The sequence below is a fragment of the Callorhinchus milii genome, unplaced genomic scaffold (genome assembly GCF_018977255.1).
Source record: "Callorhinchus milii isolate IMCB2004 unplaced genomic scaffold, IMCB_Cmil_1.0 Scaffold1, whole genome shotgun sequence".
In the NCBI taxonomy this organism is placed as follows: Eukaryota; Metazoa; Chordata; class Chondrichthyes; order Chimaeriformes; family Callorhinchidae; genus Callorhinchus; species Callorhinchus milii.
In genome coordinates, this window is record NW_024704742.1 from 133,551,767 (window position 1) to 133,569,287 (window position 17,521).

General features: G+C 43.6%; 1 protein-coding gene across 1 annotated transcript in view; it reads left to right on the top strand.

The window, feature by feature from the left end:
• Window positions 1–274: 274 nt before the first annotated feature.
• Window positions 275–17,521, top strand: part of LOC103184889 (A disintegrin and metalloproteinase with thrombospondin motifs 12-like) — a 201,510-nt gene continuing 184,263 nt past the window's right edge. The window contains 2 exon segments of the mRNA XM_042331953.1: window positions 275–450; window positions 774–1,132. Of these exon segments, the coding sequence (XP_042187887.1) occupies window positions 360–450; window positions 774–1,132 (450 nt within the window). The 5' untranslated portion in view covers window positions 275–359.

Sequence of the window (17,521 nt, forward strand, 5' to 3'; positions counted from 1 at the left end):
ATTTCTGTAAATAGGAATTACTGAGAGACTGCCATGGGCAGTTAAGTTATTGAACCCTCCCTCTTTCAAGAAATAAGACGCTCAATTTTTTTCTCTCTCTCTCACTCCCCCTTTTTTTCAGCAATCGCTGACTTTTTGTTTCTTTTGGTTTTTCTTGGTGATCACAAGAACAACTTAGATTCCTTCCACTTTCCACTTCTTCCTGCTTTTCTCTCTCTCTCTCTCTCTCTCTCTCACTTACTCTCCTCTTCTCTCTCTCTCTCTCTCTCTGCCCAATGCACCCCTGTTCTTTTCTGATCAGCTCATAGAGGGGGGACCTCTCGCCTCTAAATCACATTGATGCAACTGTTAATGGAGCCATGCTGTGTGTCTCTCTTCTAATGCTTTTGCTGGCTCTAAGCCAGGGGTCTGTTTGGTTGGGAGACTTTCATTTTGCAGATGAGAGGCAAGGTTTGTGATTTTAGGATCTATTTCCATTTTAAGAGACATATAACACACATACACACACACACACATATATATATATACACATATATATATGTAAACATATCCCTCCAATTCAATTGCAATTGATGTTTAACTCAACTTCCCCCCCCTCCCCACCAAGTCTCTAAAAAGTTGTAGAAACTTCTTAAAAGTTAATTTCTCAGTAAAAAAAAGGATGGGGGGAGGATGGGGATGCGGAAAAGGGGGAGGGTGTTAACACTGTGTGTTTGGCGTTTGACTTACTTGTGAAAATATAACAACTTTTTTTTTCTGTTTGGCCCCTGTAGAAAAGTTCATGGGGAGTTTGCACAACTATCAAGTCGTTCACCCGGTGGAAGTGGATCAAACAGGGGCTTTGCTGTCGAACCGAGTAACCCAGTTCCTCCACCGCCTGCGAAGGAGAGATGTCAGCAGCCCATCGCAGCAGATTTACTACAAGATCAGCCACCAAGGGAAAGATCTGCTGTTCAACTTAACCCTCAATCGCCTCCTTCTCTCCCCTGGTTACATCTCCGAGCAAAGGTGGGGGAACCTGACCAGCGGCAGCGTGCAGCCTGTGGGACACAACGCCTGTCATTTCGTTGGGAGTGTGGTCCACACAGCCCTGGGAGGTGGCAGGGTCGCTCTCAGTGCCTGCAATGGACTGGTAAGAGGAGATTTCACTGCCCCCCCCGCCCGCCCCCCCCATCCTCCCCCTCAAGAGCAAAAGGTTAGCAAGGATTTGCCTTGTGCTGGTATTTCAGCCAGAAAGTTGTGGGATTAATAATAACAACAACTTGAGTTTGCGTAGCGCCCTTCACGGGCAGGGCAGCTTCTCCAAGCGCTGGACAGTGGTGGGGCATGGCACCGAGGGGAGGGTGGGGGAGGGAGGGGGGTGAGGTGACAGTAGGCATGGTCGAAGAGGAAGGTCGAAGAGAAAGGCGCAACCTGATGATGGGGAAGGAAGGGGCCATAGAGGAAGAGTCTTCCAGAGTTTTGGGGCAGAGTGGTTGAAAGCGTGGAGTTTTGGGGCAGAGTGGTTGAAAGCGTGGAGTTTTGGGGCAGAGTGGTTGAAAGCGCGGCCAACCGATGGTGGAACAGAGGACACAAGGGACAAACAGGAGGCCAGAGCCAGTTGAACGGAGGCAGCGTGTAGTGGATTGTGGAGTAAGCAGGTCGGAGGGTTGTAGGGAGGTGCCAGGGCTAGAAGGGGTTTGCAAATGAGTGTGAAATGAGTCCTCTTATGAGAATTATTATTATCTTCAAGACGCTTCAAAGCGCTTTACAGAATATGTTGTAAAGTAGATTGACTGTGTATTTTCTGGGCAAAAAGTGGCAGCCAATTCTGCACAGCGGTGTCCCACAAACAGTCGTGGATTGAGTGAGCGCGCTATACACTATGCTACTATGTTAAGGGACTTCTATTTATTCACATAACAGCAGTCTGCAGTGTTCACTTACAAATACACAGACACTACACTTTACAGTAAAATCCTGTGAAGCACTTTGAGATGTTTTGATGATGTGACGAGGCATTATATCAAACATAAGAATTATTTTAGAGAATTGCATTCTTTTGCTCTGTAAATCAATCGTGAACAGAGCTATCACCTTTTGCTCTTTGAGAGGGAGACTCACTTAGTTTGGATTGAAATGCATGAACTGGACGAGTTAAAGAAAGTTTAGAATAAACTATTTCACACAGAGAGAGTACTGTATTTTCTCTTTGACCGAGCCTTCAGCTCCCCTCTCGACTCTCTTCCCCCTTCTCGCTCCCTCCCATCCCTCCCCTCACCCTGACCATTTCCCCCCTCCTCGCTCCCTCCCCTCCCCTCACCCTGACCATTTCCCCCTGCTCGGGTCATGACCCAACTGTGCAGCGCCTTGGGACGTCCTCCTGACGTGAAAGGCGCTTTATAAATGGAATCTTGTTGTTGTTGTTGTTGTATTAGAATTTAGAGCACTTTGCCACAAAGTAGCTGTTGAGGCTTAAACCATCACAGCATTTGGAAAAGGAATTGGATAAACGTTTGAAAATGAACAGCATAAAAGGGAATGGGCAAAGAGCAGGGAATTGGGATTAAGTCTTGTTAGCACCAGCACAGATAGATTTGTCACCCAAATGGCTTCCTCCTGTGCTGTATTTTTCATGATTTTTGTGTCGTTCTTAAAGATAAAGACAGCTTTTGCAATTATGTCTCACTGCTTGTGATCATAAATCTCTCTCCTAGCGTTCCTTCTAGTCACATTCTCCATGCCAGTCCTTTCGTGTATTGGTTAGAGCACTTGCCTTGCAGTGAGAGGACCTGGGTTTGATTCCCAGGCAGGGCAAAACCTTAGGCAAGTTTCCCTACTCTACATGCCTCTGTTTATCTATCAATAAGTAGTTATTGTTAATCGATTGGCGAATCGCTTTTCAGGTGTAATAATCCATTCAAAAAAATAATAATTTGGTCACTCAAACCATGACTGTTTGTGGTACATGGTTGCGTGCAATTGGCTGCCACGTTTCACTACCAAATATAGTCAATTCAATTTACACCATAGTCTGTGAAGCGCTTTGAGATGTCTCAATTATGTGATAAGGTGCTATATCAAATGCAAGGATTATTCTTCTAATTAGTATTGTACTTGCTGTACCCACTGCAGCTATGCTTGCAACCAAAAGATTCAATATGGAATATAGATTTCAGTGGTACCACTCACAAACCATTTAACATGCCATAAACACATTGTACACATTAAGCAAAACTGCCATACACTTGTGATAAGCTTGTTTAGGTCATAGCTCATCAACGATAGGAAGCCCCTGTCAAACAAATATGCCCTTGACACTCCCCCATGCAAAACCTTTCCGATTAGCTATAAATCATGTCTCTACGTCGATCGGTTATTGGGTTATTGGAAGGCAGACACAGACATTTTTCTTTGGTATGGATGCATCTCTCTAGAAGGGTATGTGATTTCCTTTGTTACTACTTTGTTGCCGAATACCATTCATTTTTGGGGGTTTAATTAAAGCATTTTTTAATGTAGCTCATCAACGATAGGAGATACCCGAAAAAATAAATGTCTTTGACACTCCCCCATGCAAGACCTTTCCGATGAAGAATAAATCATGTCGCTATGTCAATCGATTATTGTGTTCTTGGCTGTTGCTTTGATAGACAGATAGACATTTCGAAACACAAAATACTGCAGATGCTGGAAATCTGAAAACAGAAACAGAAGTGGCTGGGAACACTCAGCATGTCAGGCAACATCTATGGAGAAAGAAAAGTGAGTCAACGTTTCAGGTCCATAACCTTTCGTCAGAACAGGTCATGGACCCGAAAGGTTGACTCACTTTCCTTTCTCCATAGATACTGCCTTGACCTGTTGAGTGTTTCCAGCCACTTCTGTTTGTTTTCAGACAGACATTTTGCCTTTATTAGTATATAGATTATTTCTCAACATAGACAGACTTGTAACTCTACAAATGCTTCTGTATCTCATGCCTGTAGGCTTGTGGTGTCCATAAAGATCTGCTTTAAATTATTAAGGGGAGCGAGTAGAGGCTGGGGCTGACTAACCTTCCTATTTTGCCCTTTTAGTGAAAGCAGCCTAGAATTACGGTCTTTTTACTAAATATGATAAATAATCCTTACATTTATTATTGTGCCTTTCATGGCAAAAGGGCATCTCTGAGACACTATCACCACATGAAGGGCGCAATATAAATTTTCATTGTTTTTCAACCTTGTCTATGGTCACCTCCCTTTCCCCACTTCCCTCTATCTCTTGTTCGGCATCCGATCTGGTCATCGTCAAGCTCTATGAGACGTTATCCTATGTGAAGTGCGCTCACTCTGTCAATGTAGGTTGTTGCAAATGCACATTGATATTGCAGAGCTGCACAGGAACACTTTGGTTGCAAATGGGTTAAGGATCTCAGGCATAGTGTGTGACCTTCACACAAAATTGTTTCCATGTTGCATATTTGAAATCGGGTTGGGTTATACAACAGCATTATCATAAAAACCTGAAACAGACCTATGTATCACTTCCACTTGGTCTGGCCATTCTCAAGCCAGACCTGCAGCAAAGGTGGTGATTCCCAACAGGATCTTTTTGGGGGGTATCAGCCTGGGTCAGTTGCTGGCACTCTCGCTTCTGATTCCGGAGGTTGTGGGTTGAAGTACCACATCGCAGACTTTTAAACTCATATTGGGTAGTGGTGGGGGGAGCCGGAAGTGAAACATTGAACCGAGGTCTCGTCTCTCTGTCTAGGTCGATGTTGAAGATTGTAAAGAGAAGCCGGTAACTCGACCACCAATCCTCCAGATAAACAAAATTGGTCATTCACTTCACGGCTGATTGTCCTGTGAGCAGATTGGCTGGCTCTTTCCCCTCCAGTCACTATAATTTATTGGAAAACTGCCTGAAGTGCTTTGAGATGTTTTGACAGGATAAGGCAAATGTAAGGACTATTATTTTTATTATGAATAAGGAATTCGTGGCAAGCGGTAGATCAAGGTAAAGCAGAGATCCCACTAGAATTATTAGATCCCATTGAGCATGAATCTCAGGTCCTGGCTTCAATAACCACCACAGAATCATAGAGATCATAGCACAGGAAGGTAGCTCAGCCCCATTGAGAGTGAACTAGTGCTAGTTCTTCCACTAGAGCCATATACTCTAAACCCAGTTTGGGTCTCTTTTGCCACCTACTCCCTTACTTTTGCTTCACTTTGGATCCCTATTCAAATCCCTTTTAAATGTTGTCATGAAACAATTCCCATTCCCAACACAACCAGCGTGAGGTGCACAGAAACACTTTGGTTGCAAATGGGTTTAGGATCTCAGGCATAGTGTGTGACCTTCACACAAAATTGTTTCCATGTTGCATATTTGGAATCGGGTTGGGTTATACACAGTATTATTATAAAAACCTGAAACAGGCCTATGTATCACTTCCACTTGGTCTGGCCATTCTCAGGCCAGACCTACATAATAATAATACTAATAATCGTTTTATTTCATAAAGCGTTTTTCACATTGGGAGGATGTCTCAAAGTGCTTTACAGGATTTGCTGGAAAATGTGGTCATAGCGTATTTTGTCGGCAATCGTGGCAAGCAATTTGTACACAGCAACATCACATCAGCCACGGAGTCCTGTGGCTCAGTGGTTAGAGCACTCGCCTTGCAAGCGAGACACCTGGGTTCAATTCCAGGCAGGACGAAACCTTGGGCAAGTTTCCTTACTCCACACGCCTATTAATAGTCTCTCCAAAAAACAAAACAGTAATAAATTGATCATTTTCAATCCATGACTGAATGTGGGACACTGCTGTCCGCAATTAGCTGCCGCGTTTCACCCACAAATATACAGTCAATTCACTTTACAGCATATTCTGTGAAGCGCTTTGAGATGTCTAGAAGACGTGAAAAGCACTATATCAAATGCAAGGATTATTATTATTATTTATTATGAAGGGGATGACTGGTTTTATCTGTGGGATTGTTGGCCAGGACACAAAGAGAAACTCCCTTTCTTTTTGAATAGTGTCATGGGATCCTTAACGTTCACCTGAACAGGCATACGGGTACTGGTTCCCTCTGCTGTTGGGTGCAGCTCAGTAATTTGTGAGTGAGAAGTGAAGAAAGTATATGATGATTATGATGGGGAGTAACTGAATCTAATCCAATAAATGAAATTCATAGTTTTTTTTGAGAAAAAAAAGTGGAATAATAATGTTTGCATTTGATAGAGTGTCTTCTCATGTCGTTGACAGTTCTCAAAAGCCCTTATAGACTTAAATTCAGAAAGAAAATACTGGAACAAATTAACTGGGTCTTCCTTGTTAGTTAAAATAACTTTTTGGTTGTAGTTACAAATAATGAAGATTTTATACAGGAATAATTTTTGTAAGTCTACCTATCGCCTGTTGGATGTCCTCCCGACGTGAAAATTGGTCATTTTCAATCTACGACTGTTTGTGGGACATTGCTGTGCGCAATTGGCTGCCGCGTTCGCCCACAAATATACAGTCAATTCACTTTGCAGTGTGTTCTGTGAAGCGCTTTGGGACGTCCTCCCGACGTGAAAAGCGCTATATCAAATGCAAGGATTATTATTATTATTATTAAGGCCCTTTACAAATGTAATTTGGCTGTTAGTGTTTCTGTTTGCTTTCCTCCCAGCTCATGAGTGCAGTCTTAGTCCTTTCTTCAAGTAATCGCAGACTTCCGACCAAAACGGAGGCTAATTTGGAGCTATGAACACACGAGGATTAAATGGGAAGTAGAACTGAAAACTGAAACAGCAGCGAGAGAGAGAGAGAGGGAGGGAAACAAAATAAAACTCTTCTAAGTTAATTTTAAGGCCATTTTAAGGGAGGCGGAAAGAAAATGCATTCCGACGAGGAGCAAAAGGAATTTAGCGAAACCAGAAGCACAAAAATCATTGTGTAAAGTCGCTGAATAGGAGGTGAAAGCTTACCTAAAAGCAAACTAATATTTACCCTCCAAAGAAGGAACATTAAAGTATTGATGATTGAGAGTATTTTGAAAGGCCTCTGAAATTAACTTAAAGGGAAACAGGAGAGCTTTAGAAAAGTAGCTACAACCATCATCTTATACACTGAAATTCCCGTGTTTGGAATGAATGTGCTCCCTCACTCTCTCTCTCTCTCTCTCTCTCTCCCAGTGAAAGGACACACCCTTCTTACCTAATTACGGAGATTACTAGATGCAGGTTAATAAGAGCCAAGGTTTGGGGTCCCCAGAGTGTGCGCTCGGGTAATTGCTGGAGTTTAATCAGCTAACACCAGCGTGGCTGGTGATTGAGAGCACTGTCTTACCACGCTATCCTACTCCACCGCTTGTCCTCCCACCTCAACCTTCAAGGCACTGTCCTTGAATGGTTTAGCTCTTACCTTTCCCACCGTCTTCACTTCGTCTCAACGAATGGCTTCTCCTCCACCCCCCGTACTGTCTCATGTGGTGTCCCTCAGGGCTCTGTCCTCGGTCCCCTCCTCTTCACCCTCTATATGCTCCCCCTCGGTGACATCATCCGCAAACATGGGGTTAACTTCCACATGTATGCGGATGACACCCAACTCTACCTTTCCTCCTCTACTCTCAACTCCACGACCACCGATGTCCTGACAGCTGCCTGTCCGACATCGAGTCCTGGACGAGAGACAACTTTCTTCAGCTCAACGTGCGAAAAACCGAGGCCCTCCTGATTGGCTCACGTCAGCGCCTCCGCACCTCAGGCGCTGACACCATCAGCATCCAAGGCTGCACTCTCCACCTCTCAAAGCCAGTCAGGAACCTCGGCGTTTTGTTTGACCCTGAGCTGTCCTTTCTCCCTCACATCCGCACCACAACTGGCACCGCCTTCCATCACCTCCGGAATATCGCCAGATTACGGCACTACCTCACCCCTCACGCTGCTGAAACCCTGGTTCACGCCTTTGTCACCTCAAGGCTGGACTATGGGAACTCTCTCCTCGCCGGCCTTCCCGCCACCTCCCTCCACAAGCTGCAGGTCATTCAGAACTCTGCAGCTCGTGTACTGTCCCGCACCAGACACGGCGACCACATCACTCCCACCCTCGCTCGCCTCCACTGGCTCCCCATCCCCCAGAGGATTGATTTCAAGATCCTCATCCTCACCTACAAGGCCATTCACGGCCTTGCTCCCTCCTACCTCTCCAACCTACTATCCCCCTACCTACCTGCCCGTACCCTCCGTTCCTCTGGCTCCGGTCTGCTCCATGTCCCCCGCCCCAACCGCCCTACTATCGGTGGTCGGGCCTTCAGCCTCTCAGCCCCGAGGCTCTGGAACTCCATCCCCCAGTGCCTTCGCCTTGCTTCCTCCCTTTCCTCCTTCAAGGCCGGTCTCAAAACCTTTCTCTTTGACCGAGCCTTCAGCTCCCCTCTCGACTCTCTTCCTCCTCCTCGCTCCCTCCCTTCCCTCCCCTCACCCTGACCATTTCCCCCCTCCTCTCTCCCTCCCTTCCCTCCCCTCACCCTGACCATTTCCCCCCTGCTCGGGTCATGACCCAACTGTGCAGCGCCTTGGGACGTCCTCCTGACGTGAAAGGCGCTCTATAAATGGAATCTTGTTGTTGTTGTTGTTGTTGTCTGGTAAACTTCCTGCTGTTTGGGCTACTCTATCTGTTAGAGCTTTGGTTTGTAAGGTGAACAGGAGCTGAGAGGGAAGAACCCTGCCTTCAGTTGGGCATATTTGCCTCTCCAACTACTGCTGATGAGCCAGGTTGGCTGGTTTGTCGAATATTTATAGAATTGGGACTTGATTTCAGCTGAATGTATTGGCATGTTCATCACATAATAGGAAAGATATCATATCTTTGATAGTGATATAAACACACAAAACGTCAACACTGCAATATAATCTTTGGCTGAAGTAGATGGATGTGCATTGGTGTGGATAATGATTTTCTGTCAGTGCTCCTTCCATATTAAACATATCTTCCAACACCGCCATATGGAGCTGCTCTCATTCAGCTGCTCTGTTTCCCCATCTCTCCCCACACCCCCACCATCTTCCCCCGTGCCCCAACACAGCCCACGTTGCTCAATGGCTTGACTACACCAACTCCCTGCTGGCTGGACTTCCCAATACTTCCCTCACAAGCTGCAGATTATTCAAAACTCTGCAGTTCGTGGCCTTTACCACACCAGGCTTCACGAACCAATCACCCCATTCTTGCCCGGCTTCACTGGCTCCCCATTGCTCAGAGAATCGAGTACAAAACCCTTGATCTCACCTTCAAAGCCCTCCACAGTCTTACTTCCCCCACCTCCCCAACCTCCTAACCCAATGTCAGCCTGTCTGCTCCCTCCGCTCGGTCGATACCGCCTGCTTCAGTTCCCCCGCAGTTCCTGTCCCACCATTGGTGGACAGGCATTAAGCTTCTCTGCCCCCACACTCTGGAACTCTATCCCGCAATTCCTCCTCCTCACCCCTTCTCTTGCCTCCTTCAAGTCCTGTCAAAGACCTTCCTCTTCGACTGTGCCTTCAGCCATCCTTCCACCCCCACCCCCTCTGACCTCCATACCTCCTGACCCCAACTCCCAGCTCCGGTCCCTGCTAGTCAAGTGCCCTTGTGTTTCTTTCCGACGTGAAGGGCGCTATACAAGTGTCATTTGTTGTTGTTGTTTGTTATACAATTGATTTGAGTGCAGCCTGAATTTTCCAGAGATCTTTATCTGGTGGTAAAAGTCCTCCAAATCAACCCCACAGATGGCATTCAAGCTCCACGTTAGGTCTTTGAGCTTACATAGTCCAGGCTGATACTGGATAAGACAAACCAAGATCCTGTGCCTATTAGCTGCTTACCTCTCTGCAAACCAATCATGGTGGATTCCAGGTGCTGGATGTACGAGCGGGTGTCACAAACTCAGATTCCAGATAACGCCTTCCAGCACCTGTTACCCCAAATCTCAGAGTTTACTCATCAACTATCTGGCAGACATCTGCCTTCAGTGTGATGGAGGACTTTTACAGGACAACTTGTGTCATGCTAGCCTTGAAGACCAAGTCTAATAAGAACATAAGAAATAGGGGCAGGAGGAGGCCATTCAGCCCCTCGAGCCTACCCCACCATTTAATAAGATCATGGCTGATCTACTAATCTAATTCAATTTATCTGCCCTATCCCCATATCCCTTAAACCCTTTAGGTTTTAAAAATCTATCGATCTTAGTCTTGAATATATTCAATGACTGAGCAGCCACAGCCTTCTGGGGTAGAGAATCCCATAAATTCACTACCCTCTGAGTGAAGAAATGTTTTCTCAACTCAGTTCTAAAAGGCTGACCTTTAATCCTGAGACTATGACCCCTAGTTTTAGATTCTCCAACCAGGGGAAACTTGCAGCTGTTACCCATGTTTGCTTTCAATCCACTTCACTGGACTTTGCAAATGGGTTGGAGGATGGTTTCGGCAAATCTGTCCCTGTTCTCTGGAATTCCATCCCAGAGTTCTCCCAAATTGTTCCCTTCCTCCACACATTCATCAGCCACCTCAAGACTTATCTATTTCACCATGCTTTCAATCATCTTTTCCCTCCCACCCTCTTCATCTCCCAGCCCCTCCGCCCGTCCAGACGTAGGGTGAGTACCTTGAGACATCCTCCCTACATGAACGAAAGTTGTGTTGTAAGAGAGATGGATTCAGTTTTGGCTATGATAATAATAATGATAATAATAATAATCCTTGCATTTGATATAGCGTATCACGTAATCAAAACGCTTCACAGAATATATTGTAAAGTGGAGTTACTGTGTATTTTGTGGGTAAAATGCAGCAGCCAATTGCCCTCAGTAGTGTCCCAACATCAGCCACAATGACTCACAAACAGTCATGGGTTGAGTGGCCAAATTATTATTTATTGAAATTTTTTTGAAGGATGATTACCCTGGAAAGCAGTCTTCTCAATCGACTAACATCTGGGTTCCTGTTTACTGTTAGCTGAACAGAGGTGCGTGGAGTAAGGAAACTTACCCAAGGTTTCGCCCTGCCCGGAATTGAACCCAGGTCTTTTAGCTTGTGAGGAGAGTGCACTAACCACTATAATACGGGACTCCATATGCCTGTACCATGGTATACTCTATACTGTAAAATAGTTAAAATTTAACAGGATTTGTCTGCTCCATCTGTGCCTTAGCATGCCTGTGGTTTCAATCATTGTAAGTCACGGCCCAGAGCTTTAAAGGCATGTTAGCAAAAGCAGAGGCTTGTTTTGCCTTAAGCCACCAATCTCATCAGTGGCATAGACATTATTCTCTATGGCGAGAATGACTGTGCCTCTCCACATTAGGTTTCCCATGGACTTTGTCGTAATGTTCAATCACTTTATTAAATGCTAAAATAAAATTGCATTGGCTTAAATATTGTCTAGACTAAAGGCTACTTTAATCTCTCAAATACAGTTATGCAGATAATTGAATTCTGTGTTTTCAAAGTAAGTGGATTATTGCAATCGTCAATCACAGTGTTCCAAAGTCTAATAGTGTGGTGGTCTGGTTTTGTGGAATGATGTGATGTGAAAATATGTTGTTGAATGGGATTCATTTATTATTAATTACTTATTGTTATTATTGATTACCAACTTTCCCACCCGGCGTGAAAGGCAGTATATAAATGCAAGTTGTTGCATTTATGATCATGTAAAGCAAACCTGATAAGCTCTTTTATCTTGTACAGAACAGTAGAACCAGAGGACATGGCCCAATCAGTAAAACGTTATTTCATTGATCGGGTAGTAAATGTAAATGTATGGAACAGACTCCCTTGGGAGACGGTGGAAGCAGAAAGTGTTGATGCTTTTAAAATGAAAATTAGATTGACTAATTTTAGGAAATAATATCTTTGGATGCAGTATATAGCTTGGGACATGACATGTGCATGTGAGTGCGAGGATGGTGGAAGGCGAACTGGATGGACCTCGGTTTTCTTTCGTCTAGTAAATGGAAATTAAAGACTTGCAAATTATTACTTGCAAACTGATTAGCACATGGTTGTGGGGGTTTTGCCGATGAGGTTAACAAGTTATGAGATAATAATAATAATCCTACTAAAGAACAGACACCAGTAAGATTTGATAATAATAATCCTTGCATTTAATAATAATAATAATCCTTGCATTTGATATAGTGCTTTTCAGGTCTTCTCGATGTCTCAAAGTGCTTCACAGAATATACTGTAAAGTGAATTGACTGTGTATTTTGTGGGTGAAGCGTGGCAGCCAATTGCACACAGCAGCGTCCCACAAATAGTTGGGGATTGAGTGACCAAATTTTAAAATTTTTTATGATCATGTAAAGCGATCATGGAAGAGCGATCCACCAATCGACTACCAACCGGGTTCCTACTTCCTGCTAGGTAAACGGAGGTGTGTGGAGTAAGGAAACTTGCCCAGCGTTTCGCCCTGCTAGGAAATGAAATCAGGATCTCTTGCTTGTGAGGCGAGTGCTCGGACCACTAAAAACATGTAATCCGGCTGATCTCGTGCTTTTCAGCTGAGTGCCATGGTTTGCAGAGAGGTTTGTGGGCTGGGGAGGGGGTGACAGGGCAAGGAGCTGAGTGGGAGTATTCCCTGCCCCTAGTGAGCGGTTTGCCTGCCCCTCCAAGTCCTGCTGAGGAGCCAGGTTGGCTGGGCTGTCATCAGTGGTCCCCTGGACTGATGCAGACTTGCCTGCCTCAGAAACCAAGACAGCCACAGAGGGTTGACTTGACTCCCACATTGCATGACCAAGAGTACGTCAACTCAGAGCCAATTGTTCTGACCTACAGAACAAGATGACGTAACCTTTAAATGAGAACTAAACCAGGTCAGAGCTAAATCAGAAAACATTTTTCAACAAAAAGAATTGTGGAAATGTAGAATTCACAACCTCCAAAAGATTGTGGATAACTCGTCAGTCAAAATATTCCATATTAATAATTCTTGCATTTGTTATGGAGTCTTTTCAAGTCATTAGCCTATGAGCAGAGATTGGAGCAACTGAGACTTTTTCTGGGACTGGGCAGAGTATAAAGGGATATGGTGTACAGGGCAGACAAATAGGAATAAATTGGGCATTAATCAGTACCTAAGAAAATAGTTATAAACATTTTCTTCTGATATTTAAGCGCTCTGGGATACTACCCTATGTGAAGGGCATTATATAAATGTTGTTGTTGTTGATCCATGTTAAGTCCCTGCTCTATCACAGTTCATCAGAAGGTCTGTCTGTAATGCGCATTTTGTAATATATATTTAGGTTTCCCCACCACTTCCGATTTGAATTGTCTCTCAATTTGTCAGTTCCATTGCAATGTATTTCAAGGTAAAATGAGCGTCTCAAAAATTGGGGTTTGGCGGATGGGATAATCCAGCTAGCAACAGAGATATCGAAAAACATGTTTTTTTTCTATTGAAATTCTAATTTGTTGTGTCTGCCTAATGGTGACCTTCATGTGATGTGAATTAATGATGCAATCTGTGGCTGCTTCAAACATAATTGAAATATTTTCAGCATTATTGCTCCATTTATATAAATGAATTGTTTGAAAGCAGCATATTATTGTTTTAAATTGTTCATATCCAAATCCTCTAAATGTCAGCGCTTAATAATCATGCCCACAGGTCTGTGATGTAAAATGGACTGCGTGAGTCTGCCCTTAAATAGCATGTCTTAGAATTACACCAAGCAACAGCTTTGGTTAGAATACTCGCCTTGCAAGCGAGAGGACCTGGGTTCGATTCCCAGGTGAGGCAAAACTTTAAGCAAGTTTCTTTACTCCACACGCCTCCGTTCACCTAGCAGTATGTAGGAACTCAGTTGTTAATCGATTGGTGGATCGCTTTCTGGGGTAATAATCCCTTCAAAAAGAATATGGTCACAAAATTATTCCAGCTCTCTCTTGATTTTGCTAACATTGTTTGCCTCCTTCAGTGGTCTCCATCAGACATTGTACGGATTGAATATAAACAGTGTGTTCACTTTCCCTCCTCTGAACCTGAGGAGTTAATAATAATAATAATAATAATAATAATAATAATCCTTGCTTTTGATATGACGCTTTTTACGTCGGGAGGATGTCCCAAAGCGCTTCACGGAACACACTGTAAAGTGAATTGTCTGTATATTTGTGGGTGAACGCGGCAGCCAATTGCGCACAGCAATGTCCCACAAACAGTCGTAGATTGAAAATGACCAATTTATTATTGTTTTGGGTTTTGGAGGGATTATTATTAGGCTCTGTGTGGAGTAAGGAAACTTGCCCAAGGTTTCGCCCTCTGCCTGGAATTGAACTCAGGTCTCTCGCTTGCAAAGCGAGTGCTCTAACCACTGAGCTACAGGACTCCACTCTACCCTGCTTCATCTCCTCCCCTCCCCATTGCTGTGTGAAATCAAACCTTCCTGAACATTTAATGATGAAATTGTTTCCCCTCATCAACAGAGCGAATTATTAATTTTACAACTTTGCTGAACTGAGCAAAGCGAGAATCTTGTAACAAAATAGCAGCCAGGATGAAGGTTGGTTGCTTTACCGACACCTGGAGAATTATCACTCTATCATTCGAGGTTTGTTATTTTTTTCTTGTGCTTAGCACAAGGCATGGAAATTAAACTAGCGGATGCTTCAGCCTTGCTCCTTTGAACAGAATCAATTCAAAATCAATATCTTTATACTGCACAACATTATGCTGGTTTTAGAACATCACTACGTTGATTTTAAGGCAGCATCTGGCATTTGCATGAGCAGACCATAGAAATAAATAATAATAACAACAACAATAAAATAATAACGGCCCTTGCATTTTTTACGACCCCATTATGTCAAATTATCTAATTTCCTATGGAGTGTAGCGACTGATGTATTTTGCGGCAAAAGCAGCAGCCAATTTGCACGCAGCAGTGTCCTTTCATTGAGACATCCCACAAACAGACATGAAGTGAAATTGAGTGACCAATTCTATTTGAGGAATTGTGACCAGGTTACCGGGAGTTAATCCCTTCTCTTTGTCGATTAGCACCGAGGGATTTTTAACGCCCACCTGAACAGGCAAACGGAACCTCAATTTACCATTTCATTTCATATTTAACATTTAACATTTTCACGTCACACCTGACATTGCAGGTCAAAGTCCAGATGGGAGCTTTGAACCACAATCATGAGTTGGAGGTGAAATTGCCATCATTTGAGCCACGTGACATCTTTATAATGGACGTTCAATAACATCACAGCTCCCACTAACGTAAAATTCTAACTTTCTGTTTTAAACATTCCGCATCTCAATGTTCATCTCCGTCCAAATGAATGCTCATTTCTAATTAGCAAATAGATGGAATTTAATGAATACCACAAGTTTATTAACCTGTGCAACCAGTCTACCATAAGAATTTTTAATAACGCTGCTTAAACAAGTCTCTATTCCAGATTTCAATGTCTGCACTCTGCTGATGATCAGCAGGTGAAAGCAATCGCTGATAACTGGTCCCTTCACAAATATGTACAAATTTGCTTCTTTTGCAAGGCAAAAATTCACTTGAAAAAGATCTCAGTGATGATGCGGTCTTAAAACCAGTGATTTCTAACCTTTATCGCCCACAAAACCACCAGTCTTTCGCATCACGGAGACATCACAAAGCGCTTTGCAGGATTTACTGTAAAGTTCAGTGACTGTGTATGTTTTGTAGATGAATGTGGCAGTCAATTTGCACACAGTAATGTCCCACAAACAGCTCATGAAGTGAGGGACCAATTTTATTTGAGGGATTGTTGGCCAGAATACTTTAGAAACTCCCTTCTCTTTTCGAATAGTGCGTGGGATCTTTAACATCCCCCCGAACAGGCAGATGGAACCTCGATTGAACGTCTCATCTAAAGGATGGCACCTCTGACAATGCAGCACAACCCCAGCACTGCATTAGAGTGCCATCTTAGACTGTATGAGTTCCAACATAGAGCTTGAACCCACAGCCTTGTGAGACGAGAGAGATACCAATGAGCAAGGCTGAGACTTAGTCTGGAACATCACAGCATTTAGACTTCAATGCCTCAGTTCTCTAAGTAAAATTACTATGTATTAAGGTGTTGTTCATTGTCTGTTACAACTGTGTCCTTGGGGCTAAGCCTTTCAGATATAACCACAGTTATTTAATGAATTTAATGAAGCAATTGACTTTCGCAAGCGGGTCTTGTAAAACAAGGCAGACGTCTGTAACAGCTGATTATTTAGCTAATCTCGCTGTTGCAAACTTATACCCTTCACTGAACTTCTATTATCAAAATAATGCACTGCAGACATAGTGGGACTAAATCTTCATCTCGAGTTAAATAGAGCTGAAAAAAACATAAGCTAGTCCATCTGTTTGCTTTGCATAGATGAGTCTATCTTCCTATGTCAGTGCGCAAGGTGAAACAGAGCATCTGCAGGCAACGCTTTTGTTTATTGAGAAAGACACAGTTGGTGCCTTTATGTGTTGGTCGTGTCTGTACAAACAATTTGATTCCTGCTGCCTAATGCAAATTCAACTCCGAACAAATTGCCCCCCAAAATGTTTGTCAAGTTATAGAATGAAACTTAGCAAGGAGCCTCTCTATTTTTAGCTGTACCAGATCCCACCATAAATGAATGTTGTATTTGAGAGATAAAGTCAACAGGCTAACTCGCTCAATATATGTAAAACTGTCATACTGTATTGCCTCAGCACTCTTTGCGAGTGAGATGCTAAGCTGAATTTCTGTGCCCAAGATTTGGTGGACAATCAACAATTTGATTGTGGAGGCCTGTAGCGTATTGGTTAGAGCGCTTTCCTCGCACGTGAGAGGACCCAGGTTTGATTTCCAGGCTGGGCGAAACCTTAGGTAAGGTTCCTTACTCCACACACCTCTGTTTCCCTAGGGGTAAGTAGGAAATTGGTTGTTAGTGGATTGGTGGATCCCTTTTCTGAGGGTAATAATCTCTCCCAAAGTTATTGTATTTAATCACAACCTAAAGGATTTGATAAGGTGGATGTTGATCGTCTGTTTCCATGTGTTGGCAAGTCCAAAACAAAAGCATAAATATAAGGTAGGAAAAGCACAGAATTTTCTGGGAACACTCAGCAGCTGAGCAACTTCTGTTTTTGTTTCAGATTTCTAGCAACTGCAGTATTTTGTGTTTTGAGTATAAGATAGGAGTTCAGCAGTAACTTTTTGACTCAGAGGGTGGTGATAATGTAGAACTCACTGTTGGAAACTATGGTTGAAGTAAATAAGTGTCAGTGTGTTAAGGGAAAACTTGATACGTGAGTGGGGATTATCAGGGATGGAGGATCATGTGGAATATAATCACCGTCACGGACTTGTTGGGCTGAATGCTTGTTTCCACGCTGAAGCATTCTATGAAACTCTATGTAACCTTTTGGTTGCTAGATAACGGTTGAGTGAATGACTGATAGTGAAATATCACTGAAGGTCTACCGTGAGTCAGCTTGGCTCAGTTGGTAGCACTTTCACCTTTGAGTCAGTGGGTTCATGGGTTCATGTCCCATGTTGGGACTTGG